We start from the raw sequence: 14,845 nt of genomic DNA on the forward strand, positions 1-14,845 counted from the left end.
ATTCCCATGGCTGCATTTATTCATGATGAGCACAGCCGCAGGACTCTTGTGTTCATAGATAGAGAATCTCCATCCAAGATCACATACTACAGGGCTGCAAGAGCAATCAGGGAAGATTGCTCTTGCAGGTCCCAAAAAATTTGATCTCGATGGCCGAATTTACACAGGCCGTTCTCGCTTACATGTTCGGTAAGCGAGAACGGCCCAATTTGCAGCGGGATCGAATTTTAAAATTTCGCTCGCTCATCCCTGCGTACCGCTTTTTCTTAGAACATGCCTAGAACATCTGTCTTCAGTCCAGAGAAATCTCACTCCAAAACTCCCAATGAGCTTTTCTCTAAATGCTGCACTCAACACACACAATACAATACAATATTACCAATATAATCCAATAGTTCTCATCAAGTAATACAGATTTTAAAGAAAAGTTAAAAGTACACAAAATAAGGTAATCCAGTAAAAAGTTTAATATATTGAATTACACTCTCTTAACAGGCTGTATTATTGCAGTTATAACAATGCAAATGCAGTCTGGGATACAAAAGAAGACTATACATGTGTACATGTGAATGGAAACAATATAACTTACATTCATTTATACATATAGTTAATCTGTACATTAATGATGACCCATTAAATAACATTTCAGTAAATATTAACTCATTTGCTGTGTTGCAGAGAGGCCATAATCTTCTTTTATCCCGGAGTCTTTTTTTCTCTTTAATTAAACAGGCTCATTCACACCAGACACATTGCCATGCCTTTTTGCAACAAAAAAAAAATATATATGAGCAAATGAAGATGTATTAAATTCTAGTGCATTTGTATCTACCATTGTACTGTAGGGCACTGAGGAAATCCTGCATACTATGTAATGTGATCATTGCATACATAGTCCTATTTAAATGTATGTATCCTTTTTTGCAGCATGCCGGTTGTAAACAAGCTTTACTAGTGAGGCTCTGGCTGGTTTCTATAGAAAATGAACTGTAATTGAATATTCACATGGAGCAGGGAGGAGGAGGCACACCCTTATTAAATTTACGCATAAGTGCTAATGGGTTATGGTTAAGGCTAGGGTTGAGCAGATGGTTGGAAAACAATTAATTGAACTTTAAGATAATTCCAAGGGATCCTTTATAACTGTAATGTAGTCCATGTGACCACACAAAGGGGTTGAAGAGGTCTCAATCAAGACTGATTCCTGCTCATGACCACTATCTGGCCTCCTACTATTGTACACAGAGCCAGAGTAAGAGATAGGATAAAATAGGATATTTTCCCTGACGAGATGGTGAAGCGGACTCAGGTGTTAAATGGGGGACTATGATCTAATAAGGGGAAGCAGTGATGTAAATGTGAAGTCTGAAATGAAGGAGGTAGTATGGATGTAAGCGAGAATCTCTAATTTGAACTGGTGTTTAACTATCAAAGGGGGCTATTAATTTTAATAGGAGAAGTCTGATTTAAAGTGTTGTGAATGTATGTGTGTGGGAGGGGGGCTTCTGATGTGAATGATGTAAATGGAAATGGCAGCGTAAAAAACTAGCACTGAGTCAAAAAAGGTCTGTAGCTAGAAAACCATCAATGGTGGTCCAGGTCAATCTTCTGCATGGGGTCATGTATACGCCACTGCATGGCAATTTGTGTGACTACAAAGCATGTTGCTGTAAGACTGCTGATGTGAATTAAGCATTAAAATGAGCTCATCTTCTCCATGCCAGTATTTCCTGGATCACTAACTGCCATGTTTTAGATTACATGTATATTGCAACCCTCTTGTGAAAGCTGATATGATAGTATAACCTTTCTAGTTGAATAACTGGATTTTAGGGGTCTATTGATTTGTTTTTTTCCATCCAAAATTTACATAGCATTCACAAATAATTTACACAATTTTCAGCCAAGTTTTTTTTATATTTTATATAGATATTTTTCTAATTGAATCTAGGTTCAAAAAACGTATGAATCTTCTGTAAAAACAATAATCAACAGATCCCTCGTTTTGCAAACAAATGTGAAAGTAGAAACCTTCATATATGTATAGACTAAATATCCTAGCTAAACCAAAACACTACAAGATGTCTGCTATTATATTTATTAGTCAGCAGATCCTCCCTTTTGTTCCTCTCTATATTAGGTTTCACAATAATAAATGAGCATGAGCTTCACCCATTTCATGAAAGGTTTCTGCTGACTCCAATATGCCAGGAGACTGTTTCGGGGACCAGTAAAGGTACTACCACTGGAGAAAGGTAGACCAGAAAAAAAAGAAACTTGGCTATGAAGGTAGGTAAAGTAACTCTTCTGTAGCCAAGTGAACCTGAACCAGGGAAGAGTTTCTTAAAAATTTAGTAAAAGATAATTTTCTGCCTAATTTAATAAAACTCTTCAAGATTGGTAACTATCATAAGAGAACCATTATTGGAAAATCAACAAACGTAGATCACCTAGATGCCTTTTAGTACTTTTATAGCTAGGTCACTTATGTCCCCTAAAACCATCTGGAATTCTCAAATTCTTTACTTGAAGATAAAAATAACAACTTACAGTTCTCGTCCTTGCAGCAAAAATTAATAAAATAAAGTTAAATAAATAAACCAAAGCGCATGTTCCAGCCATATTGCTGGGAAACTTCTTCATTCCGCCAGTTTGTTTAGAATTGATAAGGAAAGGCTGTCCGCTAACTGTTGTAACGGCAGCATTTCCTGTTGAGGAGACTGGTCACGCAGCTTGGCTACTTGTAAGTGACCGGTCTTGTCAACACCCAACAGAAAGGCAAACCTACTTCATGTAGGGTGCCCTCCAGCATGTTTATATCTTATAAAGTAGTCAAAATTGGTCCAAACCTAAGCAATATTCTTCTGTATTGCTTGGCCTATAGTACTAGTTACAAAGACAATTGTGTTTAAAAAATAGTTCATTTCTTTCCTGGACTAAAAAATGAATAATAAGGGACATTACTAAAAGTTAAATGCATGTTAAAACTGGCATGGTGATTCTGTTTATATTTCTATGGGAAAGATAAGAATTGTTTCATAGTATCTGTAAATATATTTCTAAACTATTCTCTATAATTTCAATAAAAATAAATTTTATACATAACATGCTATTAAATACTGTAGGAACCCATCTATATATATATATATATATGTTTTGTGTGCCAGTGCCTGTCCCACCCACTGGTGAGATGCGGCACACACTATAGTGGGTTGAGATGCAATGCACTGCTAAAAATAGTGCGGGTCTGATTTTTGGGCTACCTTGAGACTTACGTTAATTGTATAACAGCTTTTTTCCATTGGCTGATACTGTGGCTATAATTAATAATAAATTAAGCCAAAATAAGCTGATAATGTCTCCAAATAAACGTGTAAGGTTTTAAATTATATTTGTGCGTGGTTTTGATGGCATAGGAGAAAAGCAAGTCATGTGGGCCATTAAACCGGAAAGTTGGTCCTTGATGTGGCACAAAAAGAAAATTGTCCATTAGATTACAATTCTTCATTTATAGAAAACCTCTTGTTTACACGGTCTGGACAATCCACTGAACGCTTCCTAACATGGTCTGGACATTCCATTGAACGCTTCCTAGGTTGTTCATGCTGCTCGCTCCATTCTTCTACAGGGTTGTATGTCCCCAGTAGTATGGCCAGTTTCTCTGCTGGGGTCCTCACATATGGGTACAATATATAGTAATACATAAAGGAGGCTACTACACCTCCTACCAATGGTCCAATCCAAAAGATCTGAAAGAAAAAAACAAGTTTTTGTTTTAGGATAACATCTCTAATGGAATGACCAGATGACCAACTATAATTATAAACAGAGTACAACTTTACCAGTGTGCCATGGTCAAATAGGTCCAATAGACACTTTTCACATCTGAACCCTTACACTTTATTAGTCTAATGCATTTGGGCTAGCTAAAAAGTTACATATGTACTGCTCTTTATTTTTTATCATTGTGCGCATCGTTGTCCTATATCCAGCTGACCAATTTCTGTTTATAGAATTTGCACAGTTTATGTGTACTTTCTATTCAAAAGTAAAAAAAAAAAAAAAATAAGTAATAATAATATTAATAATTCAAAACTACAAAATGGTTTAAAACATTTTGTAAATTTGTTCCTTGTTTTCATAAATCAATAAACTTGATGAATATGAATAATCGGCTACTGGTACAATTGTTTCTGTTAGTAAACTATATTAGGAATATTTTAATAGTATTTAAAATGTACTGTATACTGTAAACTCTTACAACTAAGCACACAGATATCTGAAAATGGAAATTCCTAATTACTTACCCACTGATTGCGAAAATTTCTCACAATGACAGCTGGAGAGAAGGATCGTGCAGGATTCATGGAGCAGCCAGTAAAATATATCTAGAATATTTAAAACATTATTGTTAGTATTAAATGCCTAATGCAATGCACTGTATGCACTAGTTTTGACCATCTTTGGGGGTTTTATAAATAAAGATATATATATATTAGCTTTTTATCAAAATCTACTCAAATGAATATAAATTTATACACATGCCACATGCCCCTCAATATCATTCATTTCAAAAATAAGTTGATATTCCTGTTCTATAATGTAAATGCGGTCAAGTTCCTCAACCAGTATTTACCATTGGAGGTGACAGGTCAGAAAAAATTTTAGCATATTCAGGGCTCTTTTTTTACACTGAGTTTTTTTGCCCCTGTCAGCCAATAAGCTGTTTTCCCCACTCCTACTGGCTATTAGTGCTGCATCTGCGCTAGCTTATTGCTCTGCATGGTGCCTGGCATCAGAGGGAGAGAGCAACTGCACTAGAATGGGACACGGTGGCCCTGATTTAATAAATTCCTCCAAGACTGGAGAGAATACACTTTCATCATTGAAGCTGGGTAATCCAGCAAACCTGGAATGGATTTCCTAAAAAACAAGATACTTGTTAGCTATTTGTTAGCAAATGTTTTCAATCCTAGCCCAGATCCATTCCAGGTTTGCTGGGTCACCCAGCTTCACTAATGAAAGTGTATTCTCTCCAGTCTTGGAGAACTTTAATAAATCAGGGCCTTAGAGTCAGTGAGCCGCATCAACCCCTAGCTAAACTGCAGTTCCAATCTCTCTGAATGGATTTTGCATGCCACGTGGCATGCAAAAAAGATTGTAGCATGATTCCCAAAAGTAACAAGCTGCTTTGAGCCATGTAGTCCTTCTTAGATTTGCATCACTGCCATATAGAAATTTCAACTTCAATGCTACAGTTTGCCTTTCCTGCATCCTGGGAGCTGCCATCTGCACGGATTCAAAAGGTTTCTTAAGCTTCTATTCTCTGCCTATTTACAAATGAGGGTCAATTCTTCTTTTAATCAATAGTAGATATGTATAGGGAAAATCAATTTTCAAATATTCATATTACCCTATATAGCTGCTTAATTAGAATGGGTATTCCTCTATAAAAAAAACATATATGACATGATACTTCATTATGTCTGAAGGAACACAATGGCTCAGTAAAGTAAAATAAAACAATGTATTTTGTATAGAATACAGAAAAATAAAGCAAATGATGGCGCTCTTGATGGCACCAGGACAGGTGAGTGTAAAAAGAATTAAGTTTTTCTATAAAGTAATCTAGTTTAGTTGACACTATAAACAAGTAGCTAACAGGCTTCAGCAGGCTTTTAACAAGCTTCAGATTGTACCAATTTCCTAAAGTTTACTGGAACCTGCAAGCTGCTGGTTTGAAGTCACAGTTAATAACTCAATTAAGATCTGTTGTTGACCTAACAAGCTAAATCTGATGAACAAAGCGGAGTATTCTAGGGCAAAAATGCTTCCCAATGAGGGTTGAAGCCCTTGTTGTCAATCCCGGACAAGACAATTTCTAGAGTTTGTGTTTAAACCTGATGGATAGCAATTGGTAGCTGTTTACCATTTCTCATCTCAACACGTCAACCAGTAAACCAATAAATCTAATAATCTTTGGTAGAAAACCTATTAAAAATTAAGGTAAATTACTTACTCCAACAAGATGTCCCAGAGTCACAGAAAGGCCAATAGAAATAGCTGGAGATCCCACATTATCAGTTCGACGTACATCAGTGGATGCAAAGATGCACAAAACCAGTTGGAAGGTAAGAATCATCTCAACAACAAAACCAAGTCCGGGAGTTGTGTTATTAGCAAGCTACAATAATAAAAAGACATTTGTATTAGGCAGTTGTACACAATACACTTTTTAGATTTAAATAACTTCTAAGATCTATAATAAAAGATAGCAATTGTTTTCCAAAGTAAGTATGTAAATAAATATTTTTAAACTAAGTATAAATAAAGTATGTATACTAAGCAAAATGTTGGAAACTGAAAATGCCATTATTGCCATTAAACAGGAATTTCAGTTTATACTCAGGTCACACCACAAGATGACACTGTGTCCTCATCTAAGGAATCTGACATACTTGCCATCTAGGGCATTATTAGAGTTTGTTAGGCGACAAGTGAACAGCCATCTCAGTGTAGCACAAATTGCTGAAAATTCTAATGTTGGCCATGAATGTAAAAGGACACAGCACATCACAGATTGCTTTGTATAGGAGTGCAAAGCTATGCACCAATCATAGTGCTCATGATGATCCCAGTCCACCACCAGAAAGTGCGCTCCACTGCAAAGATTTCCTTTCAGTTTTGGTCCACTGACACCACAGGTTGTAAAGGCAAATCTTCCCAATGGGAACAAAAACCATTGTGATCCCTGTCTACCACCAAACTGCAATTCTCCCCAATTAGAGAGAACAGGTATTCTAAACCAGCGGTCTCCAACCAGTGGTCCGCGAGAATTTTGGTGGACCGCGGCTCTGGCTAATGCCAGAGAAGGACCCCACTGAGGGGACACACCGGCCAGAGCCGCAGACCATTTCCCTCGTACATATCCCAGGCTCGGGGAAGTGGGCGGGCTGTGTCCCTGGACACAACCCACCCACTCTCCAATCGCAGGCTCAGATCTGTGATGGGAGATTGGGTGGGGTTATGGCATCATGATTACACTATGGGGGTTTCTCCCCCTTTAAGTGACACTCTGCTCCCGGTGCATGCGTGGTCCAAAGTCGGCAATTTTAGTGGACCGCGGGACTGAAAAGGTGGGCGACCACTGTTGTAAACCTTCCCTATTTACAAATTTACTATTTGTCTGGAGTAAATGTGTTACGTGAATGATCAGTATCTGTTAACATTAAAAGAAAATATACAGAATTATTTTAATAAAACAACGCATTTCAAATTGTTATTTCTTAATATCAGAAACCTATAGATATTTATCCAGGTGAAATCCAGAGAAATAAATTCAATCTTGAAGTAACCAATCTCATAATTGCTTTTAATTCAAAGTAATTTATTATTTATGGTCCAAAGACTGTCAAGGGAGAACAGACAAATTGCACATTAAATATAACCATGAATATTTGTAAATGAATTATAGAATATCTAATAAATAAAATTAGGTCACAATATTATTGCAATTGCAAACATTGCAAACACAAATATAATTCCATTACTATACTGACAAAATACATTTCAACCACCAATAAAGAACTGTTAGTGTTTTTGCACACAAGTGTTTTTTCCTAACATTTGATGTGCACACAGATTATTTTTAAATACATTAAACAATGTAGATGTCAGCTTCCTAGCTGTTTTATGCAGCAGTTCTTTGGATTTAGCTAATTCAATGAGGTGTTAGATTAAAGGAAAGCAGGGTCAAATACAGCTTTTTCTTGTCAAGGAATGCCCTGGAAAAGAAAAGGCTATATATGAATGCCCCTCTAAAAAAGCTGTTCTAAACAATTCTATCATAATATCTTGTTTAAAAAAATTTCATACAAACAGATTAATAAATCCTCCTGAAACCACAGATACAGTAATCAAATATTTCAAAAATATTTAGATAAGAGAGATAATATCATACAATGCACCTTATTAAACTAACCACTGCACACGCAAAAAGAGGACATTGAGGTTGATTCACTAAATAAATTCACACTCTTTACTAAGAAAAGTGAACAAATAAATACGATTTGTAGCCCATATCCCAACTAATTAAAAAGGACACATCCATTATAGCAATGGACATTTTTACACTTTTGCTATTTGTTATTCTTTTTAGTTATACCAAGGTCAATATTTAAAAGATCATACATTTTGATATTTTATCCCCAGACAAAGGAGCCCAACTAGATGCTTTATTTTGATCAGTATTCTTCCTGCCATTTCTCTGCCTTTTCTACTAAGAAAATTGAATTATCATTCTACAAGGCATAATTCCCTCAGTTTAGTGAATAAGGAAAAGCTTTGTTGGCTTCATCCATTCAATACTTTGCAAGTAAAAATCCAGTTTGTTTTTATTCCTTGTAGAAGATTGAGTATGCGTATGCATTTTCCTGACATGCACAAGTGTGTCACTTGCAGAATAATAGATCTCTTTACTAAGTGAAGAGCCTAAACCTAAATTGACTTACATAAATCAGCTCTATTGCATTATCAAACCCAAGTTCTAGTCTTTATTTCCAGCAGAATTTAGGTTTATCTGAACATTGGGATTACATCGGATATAATTCAGCCATAAAACTGGAGGTGGGTTCATGAAACAATGACTGGATAAGGTACAACATCTATCATTATATTTAATCAGATTGTAAAATGTCTCTTCTGTACTGTTAAGCTTCATTTTCCCAGCGGTAGTCAGGGAAATATAATTTGCACCTTTTTAGATGAATAGTCATATGAAAATCCTAAATCCAATTGCTCTGCATTTTGTAACACTATGTGCTCTATTTATTACATTCTTTTAAACATTTCCTAGTGGGAATCTTCCAGATCCATGTGTTTCAATGGCAGTAATTGATTCCCACCAGGGATTGTTTAAGGGGGATGTCTTTTAAATAAAGCCCTGTGTGTGAATAACTATGTAAGCACAAACATTTACTTGTTTTTCCAAACTATGAACAAAGCAAGCAACATTGTTAAAATACATTTTATGCGGTTATACAGTTGGCAAACCGATACTTTTTATTACTAAAAAGAGGTAAAAGTAGGTAGAGGGTAACAATCCTGTACAAACCTCACAATAGTATAAAATGTATATTAAATAACTTTGAAACTTTGGAAAAATAACACAATATGTGCCAATATGATAAAACAGTGCAAGCATAAAGTCCGGTGGTAGTCTAAAAAGTTGGAACCAAAAAGCATTGTGATCTGAACAGGTAGTGTGTTCAACCTGACATGTGTTAAAGTGCACAGACATAAAACAAAGGTTACCATTACTGAGGTCTCCATCTGAGAAGAGTTACCTGGCCATCAGGCTCATGTTTTCTGAGTCACGTAATAGCAATTCATTCGTAGATTTGATCAATCTGACTGTTCTTTGACTTTCACTTGCTCCATGCATGTTGTAAAATTGTGATTCAGAGATAACTAAAGCAGGCACGAACAGTCATTTATTGCTTTCCAGCAATGGTAAAGCTCATAATTTACTCATGACAGCTGTGGTTTAAAAACATTGGCTGACATGATGGTAATTGTAGTTTTAAATAAATGTGTCACTAGGAACAAAGCGACACACATTTTTGAATTTTTATATTAAAGGTCAGGGTAATATGCACATCTTCAGGATACTAAAGTATGAATGTTTTAATGTGTGTTCCTTTGTATTATATTGCAGTAAAACTGTATAGGATTAAAATGTCTGATACCAATTTGAAATACTATACTAACTCGCAGAGATCATCTATAATCCTTCAACTGTACATCATAAGACAGATTTCAGTCATCTTAATTGTGATAACATTTGGTTTATTTTTATACTTACAGCATTAATGGCAAGGTTTCCTCGGACGGCAGGTGGTACGACCCCGTATAGTATACCAGCCCCAGCCAATCCCCCCAAAATCTGGGCAATTATGTAGAAGGCGGCTCTCCATATAGAGATCTGAGATCCAACAAGGCAGGCAATGGTAACAGCTGGGTTGATATGTGCTCCACTAATGTTTCCCACAGTTTGGACAAGGGTCCCTATCGCTAAACCAAAGGCCAGTGAGATTTGGAGCACCGTTGGTAGGGCAGCAGGCCATCTCAGAGCAGATCCCAGTCCAAAGAATACGAATATCATCGTAGCCAGGAACTCAGCAAATACGGCCCGGTAAAGGGCCCACGAACACAGTTCTCTCCATATGTATTTTTGGGCCATGTTCATAAGGAGCTTTGTATGTATTCCTCAGAGCAGTTTAACTCTGGAAATTAATTTGCCAGCTTATATATCTGTAAGATGCTGAAGTGACAAGTTCAACAAGAGGTGGAGAAGTCTAAAGATTCCACCCCTTGTTTCACATGTTAAAAAACAGTTCAGCCTAACAGAATGTTAAAACCTCCCTCTGTGTCACCTGAAAGAGATTCACATTTTTTTTCATGCATGACGCATAATTAAGTAGTTTTATATAACATCAGATTGAAATGACACTCAGATCTATTTCATAAGCTCTTCTTGTCTTTCATGTATTTTGTCAACCTGCCACTGAATGATTTCTCAATCATTGTATTTTTTTCTTGGCAATCCCTCTATCCATTGGCTTGTTCACTTAACACCGAATGAAAAACTGGCAAATTGTCTCAATCGTGTTATGTGCCAGCTGTGTCAGAACTTGTGTCAGTTCTCGTTTTATATGTAGACTGTAATACACAGTAATTATACATTTTATGATTTAAAAAAGTTTCCTACAGAACTTACATGATATACAGCTAACGAAAGTGTTCCCAAAAGGGTCAGTGAGAGTAAAAACAAGTTATTGGGACAGCAGATTGCCAGGTCCCTAATCTAGGTACTCCCCTGCTTGTTCGGTTCCCTTTAGGGTAAATGGTTACCACCTGCCCAACTTCAAATCAAAGGGCCTGATTTATTCAAGCCCTCCAAGGCTGGAGAGAATACATTTTTATCAGTGAAGCTGGATGGTTCTGCAAACCTAGAAAGGATCTGCTCCAGGATTGAAAACATTTGCTAATAGCACATGACTTTGAAGAAATACATTACAGGTTTGATGGATTACCCAGCTTCACCGATGAAACTGTATTCTCCCCAGCCTTGGGGAGCTTTAATAAATCAAGGCCCAAGTCTCGCCATTCCCACTAACAGCCTCCTGGGAAGTTACTCAACCTGACCTTGTCCACTTCCATGGTTAACATTTACTCAAAACATAATAATGGGTTTTGTTTATTTTCTACAGAAAATGGTCCCAATTTATTAAATCTTTCCAAGACTGGAGAAGATAGACTATCATTGGAGAACATGGGTGTTAATGTGTTGCAGTACAAATTCTTTTGAATGACAACCCACTAATCTTTACTGCAACACAACACATACTAATGCTGTACACTTGTGGGGCGCTGAATCAAAGGAAAAATTTGGGTCTGTTTTGGTACATTTTGTTCATTTGAATGGGCTGCATGTTTTACATTCTTTCTTCGTTGTAATGTTTTTTTTATGTAAGAGAACGAGAGATAAGCTTGTAAATTAAACAAACAGGGAGAATCTACCAGCAAAAAATGCTTTTTTTCTGACATGTACAGATCTCCCTCTGAGAAGGATTTGACCCAATCGTCCATCATGGCTGCTACCAGGACTTTTGTTCCTATGATTTATGGGAACATATTTTTATACAGACATGTAGTACTCTGGAACAAAGGTAGGAAGGTTTAGGTAATAAGGAGTTGAAAGACAAGTTTTTATTGTATGCAATTCCACACTTTAATTTTGTTTTAATAATAAGAGTTCATATTTCAATGACTACCTGCTTGTTACAGGTCAGGACAAAAGCCCCAGAGCATCATATTTGTAATGCAATTTAGCAATAATCTCTGACTTATTTCTCTTCCAGTGGTTCCCTTTCTTATAACACTACCGTCATTACCATAACTGTTGGTGTGCAAACTAGGGGTCTGTTCAGACTAAATAATTTTCACCTAAGCTTCACCCAACTTTTACCCAAAATGTACTCTTTTTTTCATTAGATCTAATTAGCCAAATACATGAATCACGAGTAAAAGTTAATTCATACATTTTCTAATTATTCCATCATGAAAATTAGCAAATTTTGGGTAAAAGTTGGGTGAATCTTGGGAAGAACATTTAAAAAAAATAGCCATTCCCAACCAACGTTCCATGAAACTCTTGTGAAGGACCTACTCAAAAACCTGACTCTAGCAGCTTTCAAGACCAAAAAACATCTTTGGATCCCTCCGAGCACCTAGCAATTGAACTGGGGTATCACGAAACAGTAACTGCGCAGCCAATTGATTGCCCATCTGAACATATTTTGACTGTTGTGGGACTTACCAACAGAACGAAGGGAGAAACAACGAAGAAAGGAACCTGCAAACGTTCCACAGTAAAGGCTCAGCTGTTCCCTATGCTTTCAGAAGATACATTTAGTTATCACCTTTCTTTTCTATACAGCCACTGGAGAGCGTGACCACTCCTGCTGACACATTTACTAAAACAGATTTGACAGAAGATTATCCTAATACAATTCTTCGAAGTGTAATAGGTAAGTGTTTAGTATGTTTTAGATCTTGTGAACAGATAAACTTCAGTCACTATTGTGCGTTCACAAAAGACAAATCGAAGAAGAGAAATTGGGAGGAAGGAAAGAACCAGAAATGGAGAACAGGATTAACTTGGGCAAACATTCACATTAATAAACCATAAGGAAACGTGGCTTGGTTTCTGAGTGTTTCAGAGTACTTTTTATCTTCAGAGGTGATGTAAGATTTACATCAGACGACGATTAACAGGAGACGTCCAAGAGAGATAAAGTCCACTATCCGTGGACAATATTAAATTAAACTATTTCTATAATTTAGGCAAAACTCATCAGGTTACAGCACATGAAACACATAAAGGTTAACCAAGCCTGGTGTTGGTTCATTTGTTTACATTTTTGTATTGAGAGGCGATCTGGAATGTATGAAAAATGTTCATATACATTGCAATGGTATGCATGATTATAGTTACTACATGTAATATGTAAATCCAGGCTTAAAAATAAATTTGCTATTTCCAAACTTTAACAGTTTATTAAAAATTGTTAATGTTAGTTCATAGGTTCTTGGTTTACCAACCAATCAATTTAGATGGTTAAACTCACTATGGGAAAAAAAAGAACTGATTAAGGTGCTGTAAAGTTCCCAGAGATCTGTGAGTTTTTATTTTTTTCAATACACAGCTATTTGTCTCTTTTGTATTAAATCACATCAGTGTATTGAAGCATGAGCTGTAGTTCACATAAAGGTTCAGCGCTTTATTTGTTTTCTAATCAACTATAGCACTTGCCACACCTATCGTTCTAAATTATGCAATTGTTCTCAAAAGACCTGTACCACTACTGCGTGTTAGTCTCAGAAACAAAAACAGATAGTATTGCAACACAATTTACCCTAAAGTGAAACTAAATAAAAAAAAAATTGCAACCAGACTGATTCTTTATTACAGAAGGGACAGGCATGTTTACTTTATCGCTGGTGTCACCATCTTTACTCAGTCCTCTTTTAGGTTCCGGATCTTTGGTCATTGTGTTGGTCAGGCCGGGATTATGTAACTGCGTGTATACAAGCATCATACACTGAGCTGTGTAAATTTCAGAAAAAAATGTCAACAGGAAGGTTGGTATGTTTTATTCCTGAAGAGACATCACCTGTCCCTTCTACATAAAATAACCTGCCTGCTTGCAATTATTTTTTTAATCTAGTTCTATTTGAAATCATTTTTTGTGATCATTTCCAATAACAGATAAACAAACAATTGCTGAACACACATAGATGTTCTGTTCAATAGAGAAAAAACAGGGGAGAATGAGCTATGCAGGGCAATATTAATCTGATGTGTGAATGAAGGTTAAGCTATGTTTACACCAGGGGTGTAGTAGGGCGGGCACATGTGGGAACGCCGTGTCCTTACTTTTTCGGGAATGGGCCTCTTATTTTGCAAAGAATTCTTTGGTGGTCCACTTGGAACCCAGGAGCAGTCATAGAGCTTTTAAGGGGGGGCAATGAGGAAAAGTTTTTATTATTATCATTATTAATAACAATTTTATACTGTATTGTTAAAGCACTAACATATTATGCTATACTGTACATTAATAAGGGATTACTAATAACAAGCAGATACAAACAATGACACAGGAGGAAAAAGCTGTTGAAGCAGCAGACTTTCCCGAGATGCTTCATGTAACCTTTCAAAAAAGCACCACAACTGCACTGCAGGGGTAAAGAGATTTCAATTGTTTACATTGATTTCAATAATAACCAGACATTGGGGTGGTAGAGGAGTTATTGACAGCAATGAACCACAATGGCACCACTTGGAAAAACCAACACATAGCCAAAAGAACTTCTGCAGAATTGTCCTTATTTACACTTGTATTTACCAAGACGTTGATAAAGACAGCCAAGGATATTTGTTTAGCGCATAAAGATGAAAGTCACTCATTAGGCAAAGTATGTTTTATTTTAACTGTGACGATCCATCTGTCTTTGATGAACACCATGCCAAGTGGCACCTGCTGGCACACACAGCTGTCACCATATAATTGATTAGACTGATTAGGCACCCCGGATATGTGGCTAAGGACATGTGGATGTATATCCTTTCTGGAAGGAATGGAATTATTAGCAATGTACATCGATATGCATGATCAACCTTCCATGGCACGTCAGACAACCAGCAACTTAGTCCCAAACTGCAGAATGTGAGATTGTTTATGTAAGATCACCAGCCCATGATTAATCATAATGGCTTTATTCC

General features: G+C 36.5%; 1 protein-coding gene across 1 annotated transcript; it reads right to left on the reverse strand.

The window, feature by feature from the left end:
• Positions 1 to 444: 444 nt before the first annotated feature.
• LOC140325423 (aquaporin-5-like) lies at positions 445 to 10,289 on the reverse strand. The gene is made up of 4 exons (XM_072403254.1): positions 9,863 to 10,289; positions 6,020 to 6,184; positions 4,308 to 4,388; positions 445 to 3,749 (listed from the first exon to the last, which is right to left on the reverse strand). The coding sequence occupies exons 1-4, from the start codon at positions 10,244 to 10,246 to the stop codon at positions 3,495 to 3,497; spliced, it is 885 nt and encodes a 294-aa protein (XP_072259355.1). The 5' UTR covers positions 10,247 to 10,289; the 3' UTR covers positions 445 to 3,494.
• Between the last annotated feature and the right edge of the window lie 4,556 nt (positions 10,290 to 14,845).

The sequence above is a fragment of the Pyxicephalus adspersus genome, chromosome 1 (genome assembly GCF_032062135.1).
Source record: "Pyxicephalus adspersus chromosome 1, UCB_Pads_2.0, whole genome shotgun sequence".
Lineage (NCBI taxonomy): Eukaryota > Metazoa > Chordata > Amphibia > Anura > Pyxicephalidae > Pyxicephalus > Pyxicephalus adspersus.

Excerpts from the sequence above, each read along its gene's own strand:
- LOC140325423 (XM_072403254.1), bottom strand. The coding sequence starts at position 10,246 with ATGAACATGGCCCAAAAATACATATGGAGAGAACTGTGTTCGTGGGCC. Across the intron at positions 4,389-6,019 it reads CTCTGGGACATCTTGTTGGA|ATATATTTTACTGGCTGCTC; the intron begins GTAAGTAATTTA and ends TAAATATTCTAG. Across the intron at positions 3,750-4,307 it reads GAAATTTTCGCAATCAGTGG|ATCTTTTGGATTGGACCATT; the intron begins GTAAGTAATTAG and ends TTTTTCTTTCAG.